Source organism: Mauremys reevesii, linkage group 6 (assembly GCF_016161935.1).
Source record: "Mauremys reevesii isolate NIE-2019 linkage group 6, ASM1616193v1, whole genome shotgun sequence".
Taxonomy (NCBI): Eukaryota; Metazoa; Chordata; order Testudines; family Geoemydidae; genus Mauremys; species Mauremys reevesii.
In genome coordinates this window covers 97,878,953-97,895,744 of record NC_052628.1, presented here as the reverse complement: position 1 = coordinate 97,895,744, position 16,792 = coordinate 97,878,953, and the positions used below count along the sequence as shown (strand labels likewise).

Below are 16,792 nucleotides of genomic sequence, written 5' to 3'. Positions count from 1 at the left end.
ACACATTTTAATAGTGTGTGTTTGTCATTCCCAACTGTACAGAACCCTCTCCCCTCCTATTCACAATCACAACTTCCTTGTGGCAACTACAACAACTGCTTACATGGAAAGCATTAGGAAATTGATTATGTATGTTTAGTTTCTTTTAATGTAATGTTGCAGCTAGAAACAAGGAGGGGAGAAAGAATCATATGACCAATGCCTTCTTCACAGACTAGTCTATGAGCCATTGTTTAGACATCCCCGGGTTAGAGGACCTGGATGCCATAGGGAAGTGGCAATGGGATACAGAACCTTCCAACTCTAGGCTCTTTGGGCTCTTCATGAAATGAATTTGGCCATTGGCTGTGTGGCTATCTCACGTCGTGTAACTTACAATCTAAGAAATTTCCTGATTTGAATCCACCACCATTTGGGTTTTTTCCTTTCTTTTGTTCTTTATTTTAAACTACATTGTTTTAAATTCAGTGAGAAGTTTTCAGTATATGGGGAAATCTGCAAAAACTGAATAACCTATCACCTCTAAGCTCCATTTTAAAAAGAGAATGTTAAAAATTCAAGTTATACTTTAAGCCCAAATGGCTTAATCTTTATTCTTCATGAGATTTAATCCAGCTATCTCTGAGGGTACCTCTAGACTTTGAGCTGGAGGTGTAAATTCCAGCTCAAGGAAACATTCCCATACAAGCTCTGATCGTGCTAGCAGTAAAAATAGAGTGTAGCCCTGGCAGCATGAGGGGCTAACGGCCCCAGGTATGTGCTTTGCATCTCTTACATACTGGGGATGTCTAGCTCCTCCTGTTGCTTAGGCTGTGGGGGCTATGAGAGCTAGTGCAGGTGTGTCATCTCAAATTGGAAGCTACACCTCCAGTTTGAAGTCTAGACATATCCTGAGAAAAGAGGGGCATAGAAAAAATATCACTGAAAAAGTATGAAGCCCCCTAATTCTGGTATAAAGGAGATGCCCCCAAGAGGATCAACAAGTATGTTAAAAAATCTGTATACATAGTCTATAGGTTTCTCAGGAATTGGATCTCTGATCCATTCCCTCATACACAGTTGCACAAGGAAGTTTTTCTAATGCTTATTAAATCTACTGTACAGCCATGCATAGGGTTTTGAAAATGCCAGAGAATTAGGTGTTGTAGGATATGGACCTTTCAGCTCCCCTCTTCAACTTTCTCGCTTTGTACTGCCTAAAACAAAAGGGCTTTTTTGGATTTTGTTATTAATGGGTTCTGCTATATACAAACTCTTTTGGCTAACTAGTTGTCCCTGCCAAGGCAGCCCATGTTGTAAGATTTTCCACAGTTTTGTGTTATGATGTGGGAAGTCATGGCATATTGATTCTCTTGACCTGAGGGTGCAAATCATCAAATCTGTCTTAAATAATAAGGGAGGAGATTGGCACCAACATCCATTGATAGAATTTCCCCTCCCAGAGTAAAACTAGGTTACCCAAGACCAAGGGCAGAGACCAGGCTGTTGGGAGCCATGTAGGGTGACCAGACAGCAAGTGTGAAAAATTGGGATGGGGGTGGGGGTTAATAGGAGCCTATATAAGAAAAAGACCCCAAAAATCAAGACTGTCCCTATAAAATTGGGACATCTGGTCATCCTAGAGCCATGAATCAGCAGCAAAGGCACAGAGCCTCAATGGGGTGATCCACAGGGTTAACTGTGTGGGTCATATGTCTCATTACACAAGGAGGAAGAGGAGGAACGAACCCAGCCTCCCTGATAGAATGATATGGGGGAATTTTCGTGAGGAGATCCTTGTGGATTTTTCCTTCCCTCAGCCCATTCCCATATGCTTTACCATAGGAAAAGGATCTGGTCCAATAGTCATACATAACAGTACAGTTTACTTACATAGCACATTTTAAGCAAGGCATTTTTCCCAATCAACTTTTTGTGGTTACATTTATTTTCTCCAGCTAGCTTTCCATGTTTCCATTACACATCTTGGTGTTATTCTGTGACTAGAAAACCCAGGAAAAATAATTGAAATGAAGTGTGTCTATGTGTCTGTGTGTGTGATGAGGGGAGTTATATTCTCAGTTGTTAAAAAATATATAACTTATACATAAATACTAGGTTTGTATGATTCAATTATAAAAAATCCTGTTTTTGTTTATACATTTACAGTGAAACAAGGAGCCACATGCAACTCATTATAGCCATGTTTTCTGTATTATAGACATAGACTTTCATATGATTGTAACAAATCAGGTCTATTTTTTAATTAGAGAATTATCTACATTTAAAAAGAAGATGGCCTCACTGATGGAGTTGATGTGCGTCAGAGGCTACAAAGCTCCATGATAACAGAAATATTGACCGCAGGTGTAATGTGGGTGCTCTCTTTTCATCACATCTCCATCTTTTCAGAGGTGAAAAGGCTGCTAATTAAAACACAGAGAGGAGAATAGGCTAAAGAATTGAAGAGTGTTTTAAGTACATTTTCAATTTCCAGTCCTGAATCAATGTGCATTAAGATTTTGCATTGTGTTTTCTAGGTATCTGTAGCAACATCTCCATTTTGTTGGCTTTTATGTTTCTTTAATACAGTTCAGTTCTACGGGAATATCTAGTTTGTTTCCAGGGCTGCCCAGAGGATTCAGGGGGCCTGGGGCAAAGCGGGGAAGCTGCGGTGCTTGTACTTACCTGGCGGTGGTCCGGGTCTTTGGCGGCATTTCGGTGGCGGGGGGGGTGTCCTTCAGTCGCTCTGCGTCTTCGGCAGCACTGAAGGGCCCCCCGCCACCGAAATGCCACCAAAGACATGGACCGCTGTCGGGCCAGGGCTCACGGGGTATTTCGGTGGTGAGGGACCCTTCGGTTGCTCCACGTCTTCAGCAGCACTGAAGGACCTCCCGCTGCCGAAATGCCGCCGAAGACCCGGACTGCCACCGGGCCAGGGCTCACGGGGCCCCTGCGGGGCCCAGGGCCTGGGGCAAATAGCCCCACTTGCCCCGCCTTCCCCCCCCCCGGGTGGCCCAGTTTGTTTCTGTCCATTTATATACGACTCTGGTATTTTAGGTGAAATGTCCAATTGATTCAGATTTTAGTATTCTTTCTTCTGTGATCCAAGAGGATTACAGTGCCTTTGTCCTTGTGACCGGCCTTTTTATATGTAGCTTGCTACTGTGGTATAAATTATAGCAATAATTTTGATGCAGCTTCACAGCACTGGGTTCCCTCCGCTGCCCGTTGTCGTCCTCTACTGTCCATTGACTCAGAGGAAGAGCTCAACACCTAGTAGGGTCAGACCCAAAGAGTACATGTCAGTTAGTTATGTCTCATCAGTCAGTTATATGGACGGAACATTCCCAACCCTTTAATTACTAACAGAGCTTGTTTTATCATATTAGTCTGTGCTATTTTAATATTGAATGAAGATGAAAGAAAACATTAGTTATTTATAAATAGGTTTAAGTTGCTGCTCCAATTCCAATGTTTTATCATACAGTGAAACTTGTTTTAAGCAACCATTCAAGATTTATGAAAAAACACACTTGCTTGATAGTAGTAGTCTCCTAATATAGGTGGCATGGAATTGTACTGTCTGTGGACTAGCTTTTGACATAACAATCTGCCCTGACTGAGTCAGAGGGGGCATGTAGCTGCACTGTCTAGCAGTAGACGAGGGACAATCTTCCCAAGACTTTCCAAGTCACAGTTCATTCCCTGGTTTCCACCTTGTTTCAGAGGGAGGTATTCTGTGCTGTCTCTTTACCAGGCATCATCCTCCACACAAGCTCAGCTGTACTTGCTGGTGCATAAATGAAGAGGCTGAGTCAACACTCCGCTTTTTCCCTGTCTGTGCCAGCCCACTCATGTAGTGAGTAGTGAGCCTGCAGAGGCTGTTCTCTTCCTATGCTGTGACCAGCACCTTTACTCTTCTGCACAAATGCAAAGGACAGATGATGATCTTGCCTTTGTGTAGTGATATTTAGAGTGGTCTCTTATGACAGGAAGTTGCCTATGAAGAGTGAGATTTTGCGTAGAACAAATTGTCAACAACACAAGTCAAAAGATACAAAGTAAATATCCTTAAATCAAACTTTAATAAATTATAAACCAGTATTTTTTTTTACTTTGTCTGTCTTTTGATAGTATCAGAGGGGTAGCCGTGTTAGTCTGGTTCTGTAGAAGCAGCAAAGAATCCTGTGGCACCTTATAGACTAACAGACGTTTTGCAGCATGAGCTTTCGTGGGTGAATACCCACTTCGTCGGATGCAAGCAGTGGAAATTTCCAGGGGCAGGTGTATATATAAGCAAGCAAGAAGCAAGCTAGAGATAATGAGGTTAGATCAATCAGGGAGGATGAGGCCCTGTTCCAGCAGCTGAGGTGTGAAAACCAAGGGAGGGGAAACTGGTTCTGTAATTGGCAAGCCATTCACAGTCTTTGTTTAGTCCTGAGTTGATGGTGTTAAATTTGCAGATGAACTGGAGCTCAGCAGTTTCTCTTTGAAGTCTGGTCCTAAAGTTTTTTTGCTGTAGGATGGCCACCTTAAAATCTGCTATTGTGTGGCCAGGGAGGTTGAAGTGTTCTCCTACAGGTTTTTGTATATTGCCATTCCTAATGTCTGATTTGTGTCCATTTATCCTTTTCCTTAGAGACTGTCCAGTTTGGCCGATGTACATAGCAGAGGGGCATTGCTGGCATATGATGGCATATATTACATTGGTGGACGTGCAGGTGAATGAACCCTTGATGGTGTGGCTGATCTAGTTAGGTCCTGTGATGGTGTTGCTGGTGTAGATATGTGGGCAGAGTTCGCAGCGAGGTTTGTTGCATGGGTTGGTTCCTGAGCTAGAGTTACTATGGTGCGGTGTGCAGTTGCTGGTGAGACTATGCTTCAGGTTGGCAGGTTGTCTGTGGGCGAGGACTGGCCTGCCACCCAAGGCCTGTGAAAGTGTGGGATCATTGTCCAGGATGGGTTGTAGATCCCTGATGATGCGTTGGAGGGGTTTGAGCTGGGGACTGTATGTGATGGCCAGTGGAGTTCAAGAGTGGAGTGGTTTAACCAAGAAAGAAACCAACAGGACTTGGTTTGATTGATGTCATAATTTAACAAGGTGCTCATAACTCCAGCAGAAATGCCTGCTTTTAGATTAATTAGTGTGGAATATAATGGACTATTTTTTGTCTCCTAAGAGGAAAATATCCTTTTACTCAAGATCTGGAAATTAGCTGGTTATAGAGGGTTCAACCTACAGCTACTCAACTTGTAATGATGCCTTCAGGAGCAGCTGGTCCAGTGAATCACTGAACACATCCTATTTCTATTAATAAACTGCTTCATATGTGCTATTGTATTTTATTAGCTTAACGTGAAGTTTAGTCTCTGGGGGTGGAATCCTGGCCCCATTGAAGTCAATGGCAAAACTTGCAAAGATTTCTCTGGCCTAGGAATTTACCCTGTGCTTCCATTAGTCATAGGCATGGGTCAGTCTCAGTTACTAAATGCTGCTGAGTGTAGAGATGCTAAGAGCACCCAAAACTTTTATTCTTCCGTGTGTAAAGAGGTTTCAGTCTATTTTAGTGAGAGTTTTGGAAGGAAGAATGAGTTCTTGATCTTCACCTAGGGATCAGTATATTTATACACCTCTAGAATGCATAACAGCTCTTCACCAGGAATGTGCCATTTAACAATCCTTTTTCAGCATTGCGTGTATATATAGATCAAATGGCACCCATCTGTATCAGCAAGAATACCTGCAGCCCAATGTGGAAGCAGGCAGTGTTTGTGCAGCCAGCCTTCTCCAAGGGCTCATCCAATGGCAGGCGGTATTAATTTGCAATTGGAATCTGATGGTGGATACTGCTAAGGGATTTATTATTTGTATAGCCCTAGCACCTAGAGGCCACAGTCAGGACCTGGGGACCAGATGTGCTATGCTCTGTACAAACACATGCAATGAAAAGTGGTATGTGCCCTGAAGATGTTGCAGTGTAAGATCACATCCTGTATTGAAAACCATGTGGGTGCAGGGAGGTTTGGGGCCCAAATATTAGTTGAGACATAGCAGGTAGATAGACCAAACTGACTGGGGGAGCACAAAGTAAAAATGAGACAATTATGACTAGTGTAATACAGAGCAGACTCCATCTCTGTGTATCCCAAGTACCTAGTAACCCCCCTCTTCCTCGATCACTGCAGCCCACTTTTCTGGTTACAGTGGTCAGCTGCAGATCCCCTGGCAGAGCAGGGTTCAGGGCATCTTTCAGAAAATGAGTGAATCATGAGTAAAATTTTAAACTCATAAATGGCTGCAGTTTACAATTTGAAATGTTCATGTTGGCTGATGCTCTCAGAAGTCTCTCTATGCTTTTATTTAAAAAAAAAAGACATACAACTAAGTTGTTTAAACTAGGAGTATGGAGTAGTATCCTTTGCTAATAGTGAGAGCTATAATCGGAAGTTTGGCTTCAAGGAAGTTACAACTCTGTCAAATTCCCTGACAGAGCTTTTAAGTTCCACCAGCTTTATAGGTATTGATTTTTTCCCTTTTTCTTCCTTTTATTTTTCTAAACCAGGGAAAATAAAATTATAAATCTGAATGTATGTTTTTATATTTCTATATGCAATATATACTTATATTTTTCTAGCAGTGAACCACAATCACCCACATTTTTCTGAGATAATGTATTTATAGGTCTCTGTGTGGAGAACAAAAAAGTGTTTTTCAAGAGCCTGCGCAGAACTTGGAATTAATCTCTTTTTTATTCTTGGGCTTAAGGGTCTGCTTGTTGGCCAGCTTCTGCCATATCAGTTTGGAATGTGTGAAGCTCAGTTTCTGCAAGGATATCACTCTGGAGGCAGTTAAAAAACTCTGCAAAAACTGTAAAAGGTAAGAGTTTCAGCTTTACACAGATAAAAAACTCAGCTATCCTGTCAGTGCTGGGCTGATATACTAAGCTATTCTATCGGACACAGACTTTGATCCTGATAAATTAATGATTCCTACAGCCAACAGTACATTGTTTATATATGTTTTCCATTCATAATAGGTGCTGTTAAGGTATCTGTATTCAAATGTTTTACATGCCATTTTAAATAGCTTTTAAAAACTGCAGAGGCTGATGCAACTCTCAATGACTTTTCATACAGTACTTCAGGTGTCCACTTCCACTTAGTGTTTTTAACACTGATAAGAGAAATGTGATCTGCAGAACATAAGCCTGTACTGTACTTTTTAAAATCGATATTGTTACATCTGAAAACACAGAAGAGGTGCAAGTGACCCAGCTTTCTGACTGTAGATCTGAGCTGATAGAATTAACCATGGAAATACAGAATGAAGGGATAATCTTTAGATCACTGGTTAAAGCAAGCAAGCAAGCTCTGATGTTGTGTTTATAATGTATAATGGAAATATCACACCTGGAGAGGGGAAACTGAGGCACTTGAGAATTTTAGTATATCTTAAAAGTGGGGCTGTAATTGTAAGTACTTCTGTATTAAAAATCTGTACCTTTCTTGAGTTACTGACCATCATCAAAATACAATCCTGATCCTGCAGTGAAATATACACAGGTAGGCACTTGTGCCTGCAGGGATCTCAGGCTCCACGTGGCCCCTGAACTGTGCCAAATCTTGGGAGCTGAGGAATGCTGGCCAATCAGCACACCTCTCTCCCAGCTGGCCAGTGGGTGCCAGAGAGTCCCAGGGATAGTTACCTATTGTTCCTTGGCAAATGCCTCCCTGCCTTGCTATTAGGACTGTCCCCCTTTCAGCACCTGCCCCATCAATATCCCCCACCTGTTGATGTGGGTGGCACTTTGATTAAAGAATATTTGATGTAAGAAGTAGGCGAAGAGACAGGTTGATTTTCAGATGCCGTGGTGAGTTTGCAGAGCTGGCAGTTACAAAACCTGGGCTTGAAAACTCAGTTACGTTGCTGTGGAAGCCATAGAGAACAGAATAAATGTGTCTCCATGAAGTCATATTTACAGTCACTTTTCTTACTGTAGCCAAAGTTTAAAAGAAAAGGTTTATATTAAAAACAAAAACCAAACTCAGCTCTGTTCACAGTGTATTGTTTATTTAACAAATGTAGCTGCTCTTGTTTTTGGATTGTCTGCAAAGAACTTTCATACATTTATTATTATTCAGAATTATTTGCTAAGTCGTCATTGCAAATAATAATTGGTTTGTAGTGTGTATATAAACGAGACCATTGTGAGTTGTTGAAATTTGAGCTATCTTAGGTTTGATTGGACATATAAGGTCACCTGTTCTGTTTCAGTTCTGTGAATGGATGAATAATTATGATGGCCAGTCTATATTACAAAAATAACTGTACACGCAGAGCTGGTTGTAACTTGTTAAATGTCATGTAGTTTCAAGACAACAGAGGTTACAATATGGATATATCCAAAAGCCTTAGCCCAGTTTCACAACCCTGTTAAAACACTCAGTTAGGCTCTGCTCCTGTCTATGTTAAAATTCTAACTGTATAGTAACCAAGTCAATGGACAACTGTTATATTTGGGTCTTGTAACTCAGTTTTTTTGTAGAAGAGGATCATATTTCCATTCCAACTACTCCTGTGTACAGTCTAAATTTGATTTCTGTGTATATTCTCCAGTACGCACTTAGAATTCATTGTTTAAACAAACATCATTATCAGCAACTTCTTTGCTAGAATATTTGTGGTAACAGTATGTGTGCAAAGTCTAAGCAAATATATGTAAATATTTGAACAAATACGTGTTGAAAATAGTTGTTTTTAAGTGTTCTCCAGTTCTAGAACATTATGCTCAACAGAGATCTGCCAGGTTAATGGAAAAACTTTAGAAGGAATATTTACTTTATTCATGGAATGGGCGTCACAAGAACACCAGCTTTATTTCATAGTTAGTATTGGAGGGGAGTACAGGAAGAGCCTAGTAGTAAGAAATCTACTGAATTTTGATATATAACCTGTCTGTTAAAAAGAAATGGCACCCCCAACAGAGTTCAAATTTTTATTTTTTTATCCAATCCTTTATCATTGACGTACATTCTTTATTCTACCATTTATAAAATGTTTATAGTGTAAAAATATAAAAGGCTTTTATGGGCCTCGATGGGAAAGGAGGATCTCTTAAAATGGTTAGAAATACTGAAGAAAGATTTTCCAGCTCACTTGTTAAAGAACTAAATGAACATCTCACTCCTTAATTTAAGAGCCATGAGTATGAGGTTCTATATTACATTCCAGAAGAATTAGTGTAGTTTTACAGCTTTGTAAATCTTATCTGGTTTGTCTCACTTTGCTGTTCTGAGTCATGTAACCTTTAATCTTCTTTGGTGTAAAAGAACAGATGAACCTCCTTTAACACTTCCTCATTGAGGAGATTCTTGAGAGATACCACAATCACATTCCTGTTCTTTTTCTTTTCTGCCCATATTGTTGTACCAATATTGTTTCCTTGTAAATGCAAACAAATAATTATTTGGTGTTCTGAAGGGAACTTTTTCTGTCCTGAATTGAGAGTGCCAAAGGGTTGTTTAGGCCTAGAGTACTCAAGTTGCTTGTATTCTCCCTTTTGCAGAATTTAGATATAACCAGGCATATGGCCACAGTAGAAATTGTTAAGGTGCATTTTAATATAGAACAAAAGTACAGCCCTGTCCATTTTCAGTATAGAATATGTTCAGTGTAAAAATCTCAGCAAGAATTTTACCTAGATCCTTATTCTGCTCTTATGTTAAGGTACAATGAGTTTCAAACTCTGTATACAGAAGCAGTTTCAAATGCAGCTCTTAATCATTCTGATTACATAGGTATGTTACGTAGAAATTACATAGGCATGTTAGTTCAATACAGTAACTCCTCACTTAACGTTATAGTTATGTTCCTGAAAAATGCAACTTTAAGCGAAATGATGTTAAGCAAATCCAATTTCTACTGGAAGTTAAATTGTATTGAGGAAAATGGAAAGGAGCATAAACTCTGGCAAGTGAAGTGTAAACATATATTTAGAAAGGCCAGAAAAGAACTTGAAGAACTGCTAGCGAAAGACTCAAAAAGTAACAGCAAAAAATTTTTTTAAGTACATTTGAAGCAGGGTACTTCTTCTGGCATTGGCCACTGTCGGAAGACAGGATACTGAGCTAGATGGACCATTTGTCTGACCCAGTATAGCCATTCTTATGTTCTTCAATGGGGTAAGGGCACACACTTGTTACTGATGGAAGAATTCAAAGGAAATGCCCCATGTGGAAGCTCAGAATTTCTAATCCCCTTCACAGGGTATTTCTTTTAATTGAGAATCTTTGTCATTCTGGGACAAATTCTTCTCTCACACCATTGTAAATGCAGAAAAGTGAGTATCATTTGTATCCTTTATATCTAAAAAGCATTTAATAAAATAACTCTCAGTACTTTCCTGTTCTTTTTTGTTAATTCTCTCTAAATTTTGGAGGGTTATTTAACTGGTCAGTTATCTGGGGTAAAATTTTCAAAAGCACTGAGTGTCTAAGGATCCTAAGTGCTACTGAAAATAAGTCAGATTTAGGCCCCCGGGTTACTTAGGCACTTTTGAAAATTTTACTCTTTTCTTTGGTTAAAGGAGCACTGTGATATATATGGTACCCACTATTGTATGTTAATACACAAAACATTTGCTTTTTTCATATTTATAGATTATAAAGCTGGATGGTACTGCTGTGATCATCTAGTCAGACCTCATGTATAATACAGGCCATAGGACATCCTGGAATTAATTCCTGTGGGAACTAGAGCTTGTCTTTTAGAAAACATCCAATCTTGATATTTTTTGCCACTAATAGCTCCTTACATTATTAAAAATGAAAATCATTAAATCTAATTTCCTTTCTCATTATAGGTCCCACTCTGCCCTCAGTTACCTAGGGAGATGCACTTGTGTAACTGAGGGCAGAATTGGGGCTTTGATGTTTACTTTTTGCATTTTATATAGCTTGGAAGATAAACTCAGAGGGTCAATTTCTTTTTCTGATTCTCATATACTGCAAATTGTGTGTGTTTAGGTTTCTAATAGTGCACGGGAGAGGGAGAATTATTCTGTTTAAAACGTTGTTTAAAATATAAACATGTTACCGAATAAATATATTAAAATAAAATTCTGAAAATTTTATTGAGAGCTTTGTATTATCAGGGCTTGCAACCCTGCCCTCTCACCCACTTTTTACATTAACAAAACATCATGTAAATGTTGGGAATAAACTACTTCTCCAGTCACCTCCTAGCATTGGAATATTTTTGGTAGAGTGGCATGAGGAAGACTACACGGGCCTCCCTAGTAGGATCATGAACTTTTATTGGTTATTACAGAGGTTCGCAAACTACCTGATTGATCAGATAGTCAAGGGGCTTTAAAAGGGATTAGCACGGTGTCAGGGACTCATTCTGCTTTTGCTGCCAAGTACTCTTTGACCATCTGTGTTTAATTCTGTTCCTAATGGTCTGCTTTCTCTCTTTCAGGTTGAAGTTGCTTCATCTCTATGGCTGCCACATCACTGATCTGGAGTCCATTAAAGAAATCAATAAAACAGTGCAAGTGTATCACGACCTCTGTTTCCCACCTGCTAATATTTAGTTGAATGAGGAACTCTGTCTGTTGCTATGGACACCTTGGCTTGTAAATATGACAATGCTTCAGCAAAGAGATGCTATATCAGTTAGTCTTGTACATATTTTTAATTGTAATCTCAGCACGGGGTTGGGAACCATGAATTCCTGAACTGTAATCCTGACACTGACTCCGTTTCTAGTTTTGCCCAAGTCACTTACCTTCCTCGCAGGGGTGTTGTGAAGATAATGCATGTGATACATTTTTAAGATGAGAAATAGAATTCACATGCTAAATATTACTAAATGTATTACCCTTGCTATTTGATTGGAAAGAATAAAAACGTGGGTCAAAATCCGCAATGATGTCAGTGGTGGTCAGCAGGTGTAAGCTCCGGTGTAAAAAAAATGTTTGCAGTTGGCAAAGGAGTGTAACTTGCAGTGGCTGTGCACACTGAATGATATACACCACTTGGTATTCTGTGGGGAACAACTTTCAAATCTTGTGTCAGCGGCTTCAAATCCCATTGAAGTCACTAGAAAAAAGAAGAGAAAGGGAAGAAGGCCACCAAAATAGGGAAAACAGCATAGGCTGAAGTCCTCCCTCCACAACTATTGTATACCACAAATCACACACCTCCATCTTAACTCTGCATTCCTAAGGATGCCAATCTTTCATCATCTCCTTTACCAAACACATCTCTCCCAACACACTAAACTTCCAGTACTAATAGTAGTGAGAGGGGGTAGTGTGGTAAAGAGATATGTATGTCAAAGAGAATTGTGAGGAGGGGCAGAATTAAGGTTGTGGTATTTTTTCTGTGTGCTTGTGCATGGAGGATTACAGGGTATGTACTACTGCTCAACTTTTAACTTCTTTGTTTTTCTGGAGTTGTGATGGCTGTTATGTGAGCACAAACATTTAGTTGTTTCACAACAAGATTTTTTGAGTATGTATTACTGTTTCCTGTTGTACCCTTTAATCAGCTTGCTGCTTTGCAAACCAATGGCACAGTTCTGGCCCAAAGAGCTTAAACTGTCAAAAGACAAAACAAACAGGGAACAACAAACAGGTAATGTGGCCATATAGTGATTGGTCACATGCTGATAATACAAAATTTGAATGGCAGAATATATATTTACACACACACACAACTACATTAAAACAACATTATTAAGGTTGCAAAGCTAAGTACTCAAAAGTTAGGAAATGCCAGAATTAAGGCTGCCTGTGCAATTAATAATGATCACAGTTCCTGGTTGCTCTAGGCCATGCTGGGTCCAGGACCTGAAAGGAGATCAGGGAGATTCTCTCTCTCCTGTGCTGTAAATGACCCTGCTGCTGTGGCCAGGCAGTGGGAGGAGAAAGCTGCCTGATTAGAAGGTAGAGAGCACAAAAGTTGGTTCAGTGGTTGGGGGAAGGAACAAAGGGCCTGGACCAGAGGCTGGCAGTGAGGTGGAGAGGGGAACTGGAACTGGATGCTGGGGTAGTGGGGGAGGCTAAGACTTCAATCTGGAAGACTGGAACTGGCTAGGCAAAGAGACTGGGTCTGGGAGCTGAGGGAAGACTGGGACTGGCAACCTTAATTAGGATGCCCTTGTGCATGCCACTGAGTAGAGAATTTAGCCCCAGGAACTCTGTTTAAATAAGTCTCTTCTCCTCTTTCCCATTCCTGTTAGGCAATGTAATATGACACCAGATAATATCACAACTGTAGCCAAAATTAGTGGGATCCTCGTTTTTCCTTATAATGTAAATGATTAACTTATTTGATATGTAGTGGAAAAATGCACAATTTAACACTTCAGTGATATTGTTTTATACTGAATTTAAAGTGTGTCCAACATAGCACCAGTGAAACTGATTTTATGTCATGTATACTTCAGGTTCTATTCAAACAGAATATTTTAGGTTGTGATATTATGTTAGGTACTCTGTATTCACACACAGGCTCACACAGCATGATTTCATACCCTGCTACTGTCTTATTCAACCATAAATTTTCTGGTGCTGAAACTGGTTTTGAAGTGTGGTTGGAGTTATCTTTTGTAGTCGGTGAAAGTAAGCTGGTATGAGCTGGTACGGTGTACCGGTAAAAAGTGGCCGCCTGTACGCAGCCAACGTTAAAGTGCTGTCACAGCAATGGACCCTGCCTAAAGCGCTACCATGGCAGCGCTTTAATGTTGCTGCCCCTTTTGCGGTCGCCCCTCCCCCCCAGCCACTGACAGGGGCAGAAGGGGGCAATAGGAGCAGCTGCCCTGGGGCCAGTGATTTAAAGGGCCCAGGGCTCCGGCTGCTGCTGATGCTACCACGGCAGCGACCAGAGCCCCAGGTGGTGCAGGCCAGTGTGGCCTACAGGCCCACCCCTTCTGGGGGTCAGAGCCAGCCCCCATACTGCTAAGTGTTGAATGTTACTTTCAACCCTGTTTGTAATAAGACAAAAAGGCACTGAAAATTATATCTCTATTTCTAAGATGGTTGTAACCTTGGTATCTACCTATTGAATTCATATGACTGCTTCTTTCTGTCTCCTGGGTAAAAACTACACTTAGAGGGCCATAGAAGCGATATTTTGTTTTGGAATATTAAATTAGGCTAGAGCTGGACTCCAGCAGCACATCCTTCTAACAATAGGTGCATAATTTCAGAACAAAGCTTTGTTTTGCCATTTTCTGCTGGGAATCCTGCCCTCAACACCCACTGTTAGGGCTCATAAAATGAATCATCTTTTGTTTTGTTGTATCTGTGTCAGTTTGTTTGAATGGCATGTTTGAACCCTGTGATTAGAAACATGAGTGCCAAGCAGGATAGGTTGAAATTGGCTGATTGTATAATACTATAGGTACCATCTGTTTTGGAGGATATACTTCTTCCATGACAATGCTAAATGACAGCATACTTCATCTTGTTGCTTGAGCTTAATCGGCCAAATTAAAACTTTTGTAGCAGTGGAGGAAAGAAAGGCACAAAAGCCCATATTCTGCCCTCAATTATGACCACTGACTACAGAGTGGGTTGCATTCATATAAGTAAAGGCAGAATTTGGAGAAAATGTAACAGTTACATAGGGCTCTTACAAATATTGCTTTTATAGGGCCTGCTCCAAAGCCTCCTGAAGTCAGTAGAAAGACTTCCATTGACTTCACAGGGCTTTGATCAGACACCTTGTGGAGCAAAGGGGGAATGTCTTGTATTGCTCTTTATTACTTGTATCATCTTAGATGTTCAGGGTGCTTTACAAACCAAAAAGTTGGAAGCCCTAGTCTAAAAGCCTAAGGAAGAAGAGAACAGGAAAAGGCAACATATGGAAGGGTTGAGAAGAACAAGGTGTAAAATCAGGACTAATAAAGGACCAAAGTAATATCCAGCTATACTCTATGTGATGGCATATCCATGGTAGACCATGCCTCCAGAGACATGCAACCATGAAAGAGTGAATCTGACCATGCCTGAGATACAAGATTACCAAGAAGTATAATTTAGTGAACAGCATATGGCAACAAAGGCAAACAAGATAGGGTGTACATGTTGATTATGATTTTGAGATATCACTGTCTGGTGAGGCAAACTCAACTCACAAATAAAAAGTACTTCAGCTTAACAGCTTGTCAATATCAAAAGCCCATGCCTAGAAACTCCTGTTATCAAAGGGCTGGCACGCATAAGCAAGATAAATGTGTTTCACTTTGATGAGGGAACAACTGCAGTCTGCCTTAAAGCTCTCCTCTGTTAGTCAGTATGAGTGCTCTTTCTTTATATGGTCTGCTTATTCATCAGGTCAATACTTAGTGGGCCTCCTTTCATATAAGAGCCTGGAGGAAGCAGGATTTCTTTTGTTCTAGTTAGGAAGATTTTGCTGGAGTACAAAGGGTTAAATCTTAGGCCATATCTATACTACATGGCCTACAGCAGCATAGGTATGCTAGCTTCATCCTGTGTGTAGACAAAGGAAAAAAAGACACACACAACTTGTTCCTCCAACCTACTTCTGAGGTCATGTCAGCTGTTCCGGAGAGACTGAGGTTGGTACTGTGAATCCTTTATAGAGCATAATACTACAATAAATCAGTCAATCTCTATTAGTGTTTTGGATCACTCTAGAGTGGCTTCCTAAATGAGATTTATGGAAGAGCACAAATTTTGACAGACCCCATAGTTACAGATAATTCTAAGAACATAACACTTCCTGTGCTGCAGAGTGAACGTTTTAGTTCAGAACTGTAGCAACACCACCTCCCCAAGGGATGGCAGCTAGGTTGACAGAAGCATTCAGCTGTTGACCTAACTGCATCTACAGTAGGGGTTAGGATTTTTCACACCACTGAGCACTGTGTTGATCCAAGTTTCAAGTGTAGACCGGGCCTTAGCCTCTGTGAAGTTAATGGAGTTTACACTTCAGTGAGATTGGTCATTTCTAGTCTATGTTAAACAAGATGATTGAAAAAAAAACATTTGGTTCCTGGATCTGTTAGTCTCTTCAGAAGTCAGGCTGTGGCACAACAATATTTTATATTACAACAGGGTCCCCATAAACTTCCACTGATGTCATTTTCTGACATTTTAATAGGATCCTCTTACATTCCTATCATTTGCCATTGTATCTGGATCACAGGACATTCTTAATTAACATATTCTAAAGGCAACTATTTATTAATACAGGAAGCACTTTTAAAAAGAAACAGACTCCCATTGACTTCAATGGGCTTTGGACCAGGTCCTTAATCCCTTTTTCCTTCTTCAAATACTGTCTCTTAAAAACTGATGTGGAAATTTCAGTTACCTGGAAAGTTTCTGCTGCAGCAGAGAAGAGGACTGTGGTAGGGGGACTAATCAGAGAATGAATAACGAACTTCTAAATGGTGTCATCTTACTAACAGCTAAAGACAATTCCAGGTTCAACTGAACCACTGGACATAAAATAAAGTGTGTAGGCCGTTCCTGCGGCCTGAACGCTTAGCAAGGAAACATTTCTAACAGACCGTTTAATGTTTTCTCCAAAGCAAATATAATGCAAACAGATGCAAAAAGGGTCCACTCCTAAAAGCTTCCTAGGCAGCTTCCACACGAACTGACAACTTTACCCCACTCTTTGCATTCCTTCCCGCGGGGATTTCCTCCAGCGAAGAGAAGGGAGCGCCGCAGTTACGCAGGTAACCGCATCGTTTGTCTAAGGTGAACCTGGCAGGTTTGTCAGGGGGAGCGCCGCTGCCGGCGATGCCCACGGGCAGGCCAAGCGCTACACC

At 40.6% G+C, this 16,792-nt stretch overlaps 1 protein-coding gene across 1 annotated transcript in view; it reads left to right on the top strand.

Moving 5' to 3' along the window:
* Positions 1–12,109, top strand: part of LOC120408123 — a 91,800-nt gene extending 79,691 nt beyond the window's left edge. The window contains exons 13-14 of the mRNA XM_039544727.1: positions 6,749–6,859; positions 11,462–12,109. Of these exons, the coding sequence (XP_039400661.1) occupies positions 6,749–6,859; positions 11,462–11,576 (226 nt within the window). The 3' untranslated portion in view covers positions 11,577–12,109. The remainder of the gene's footprint in view (positions 1–6,748; positions 6,860–11,461) is intronic.
* The last annotated feature ends 4,683 nt before the right edge of the window (positions 12,110–16,792 follow it).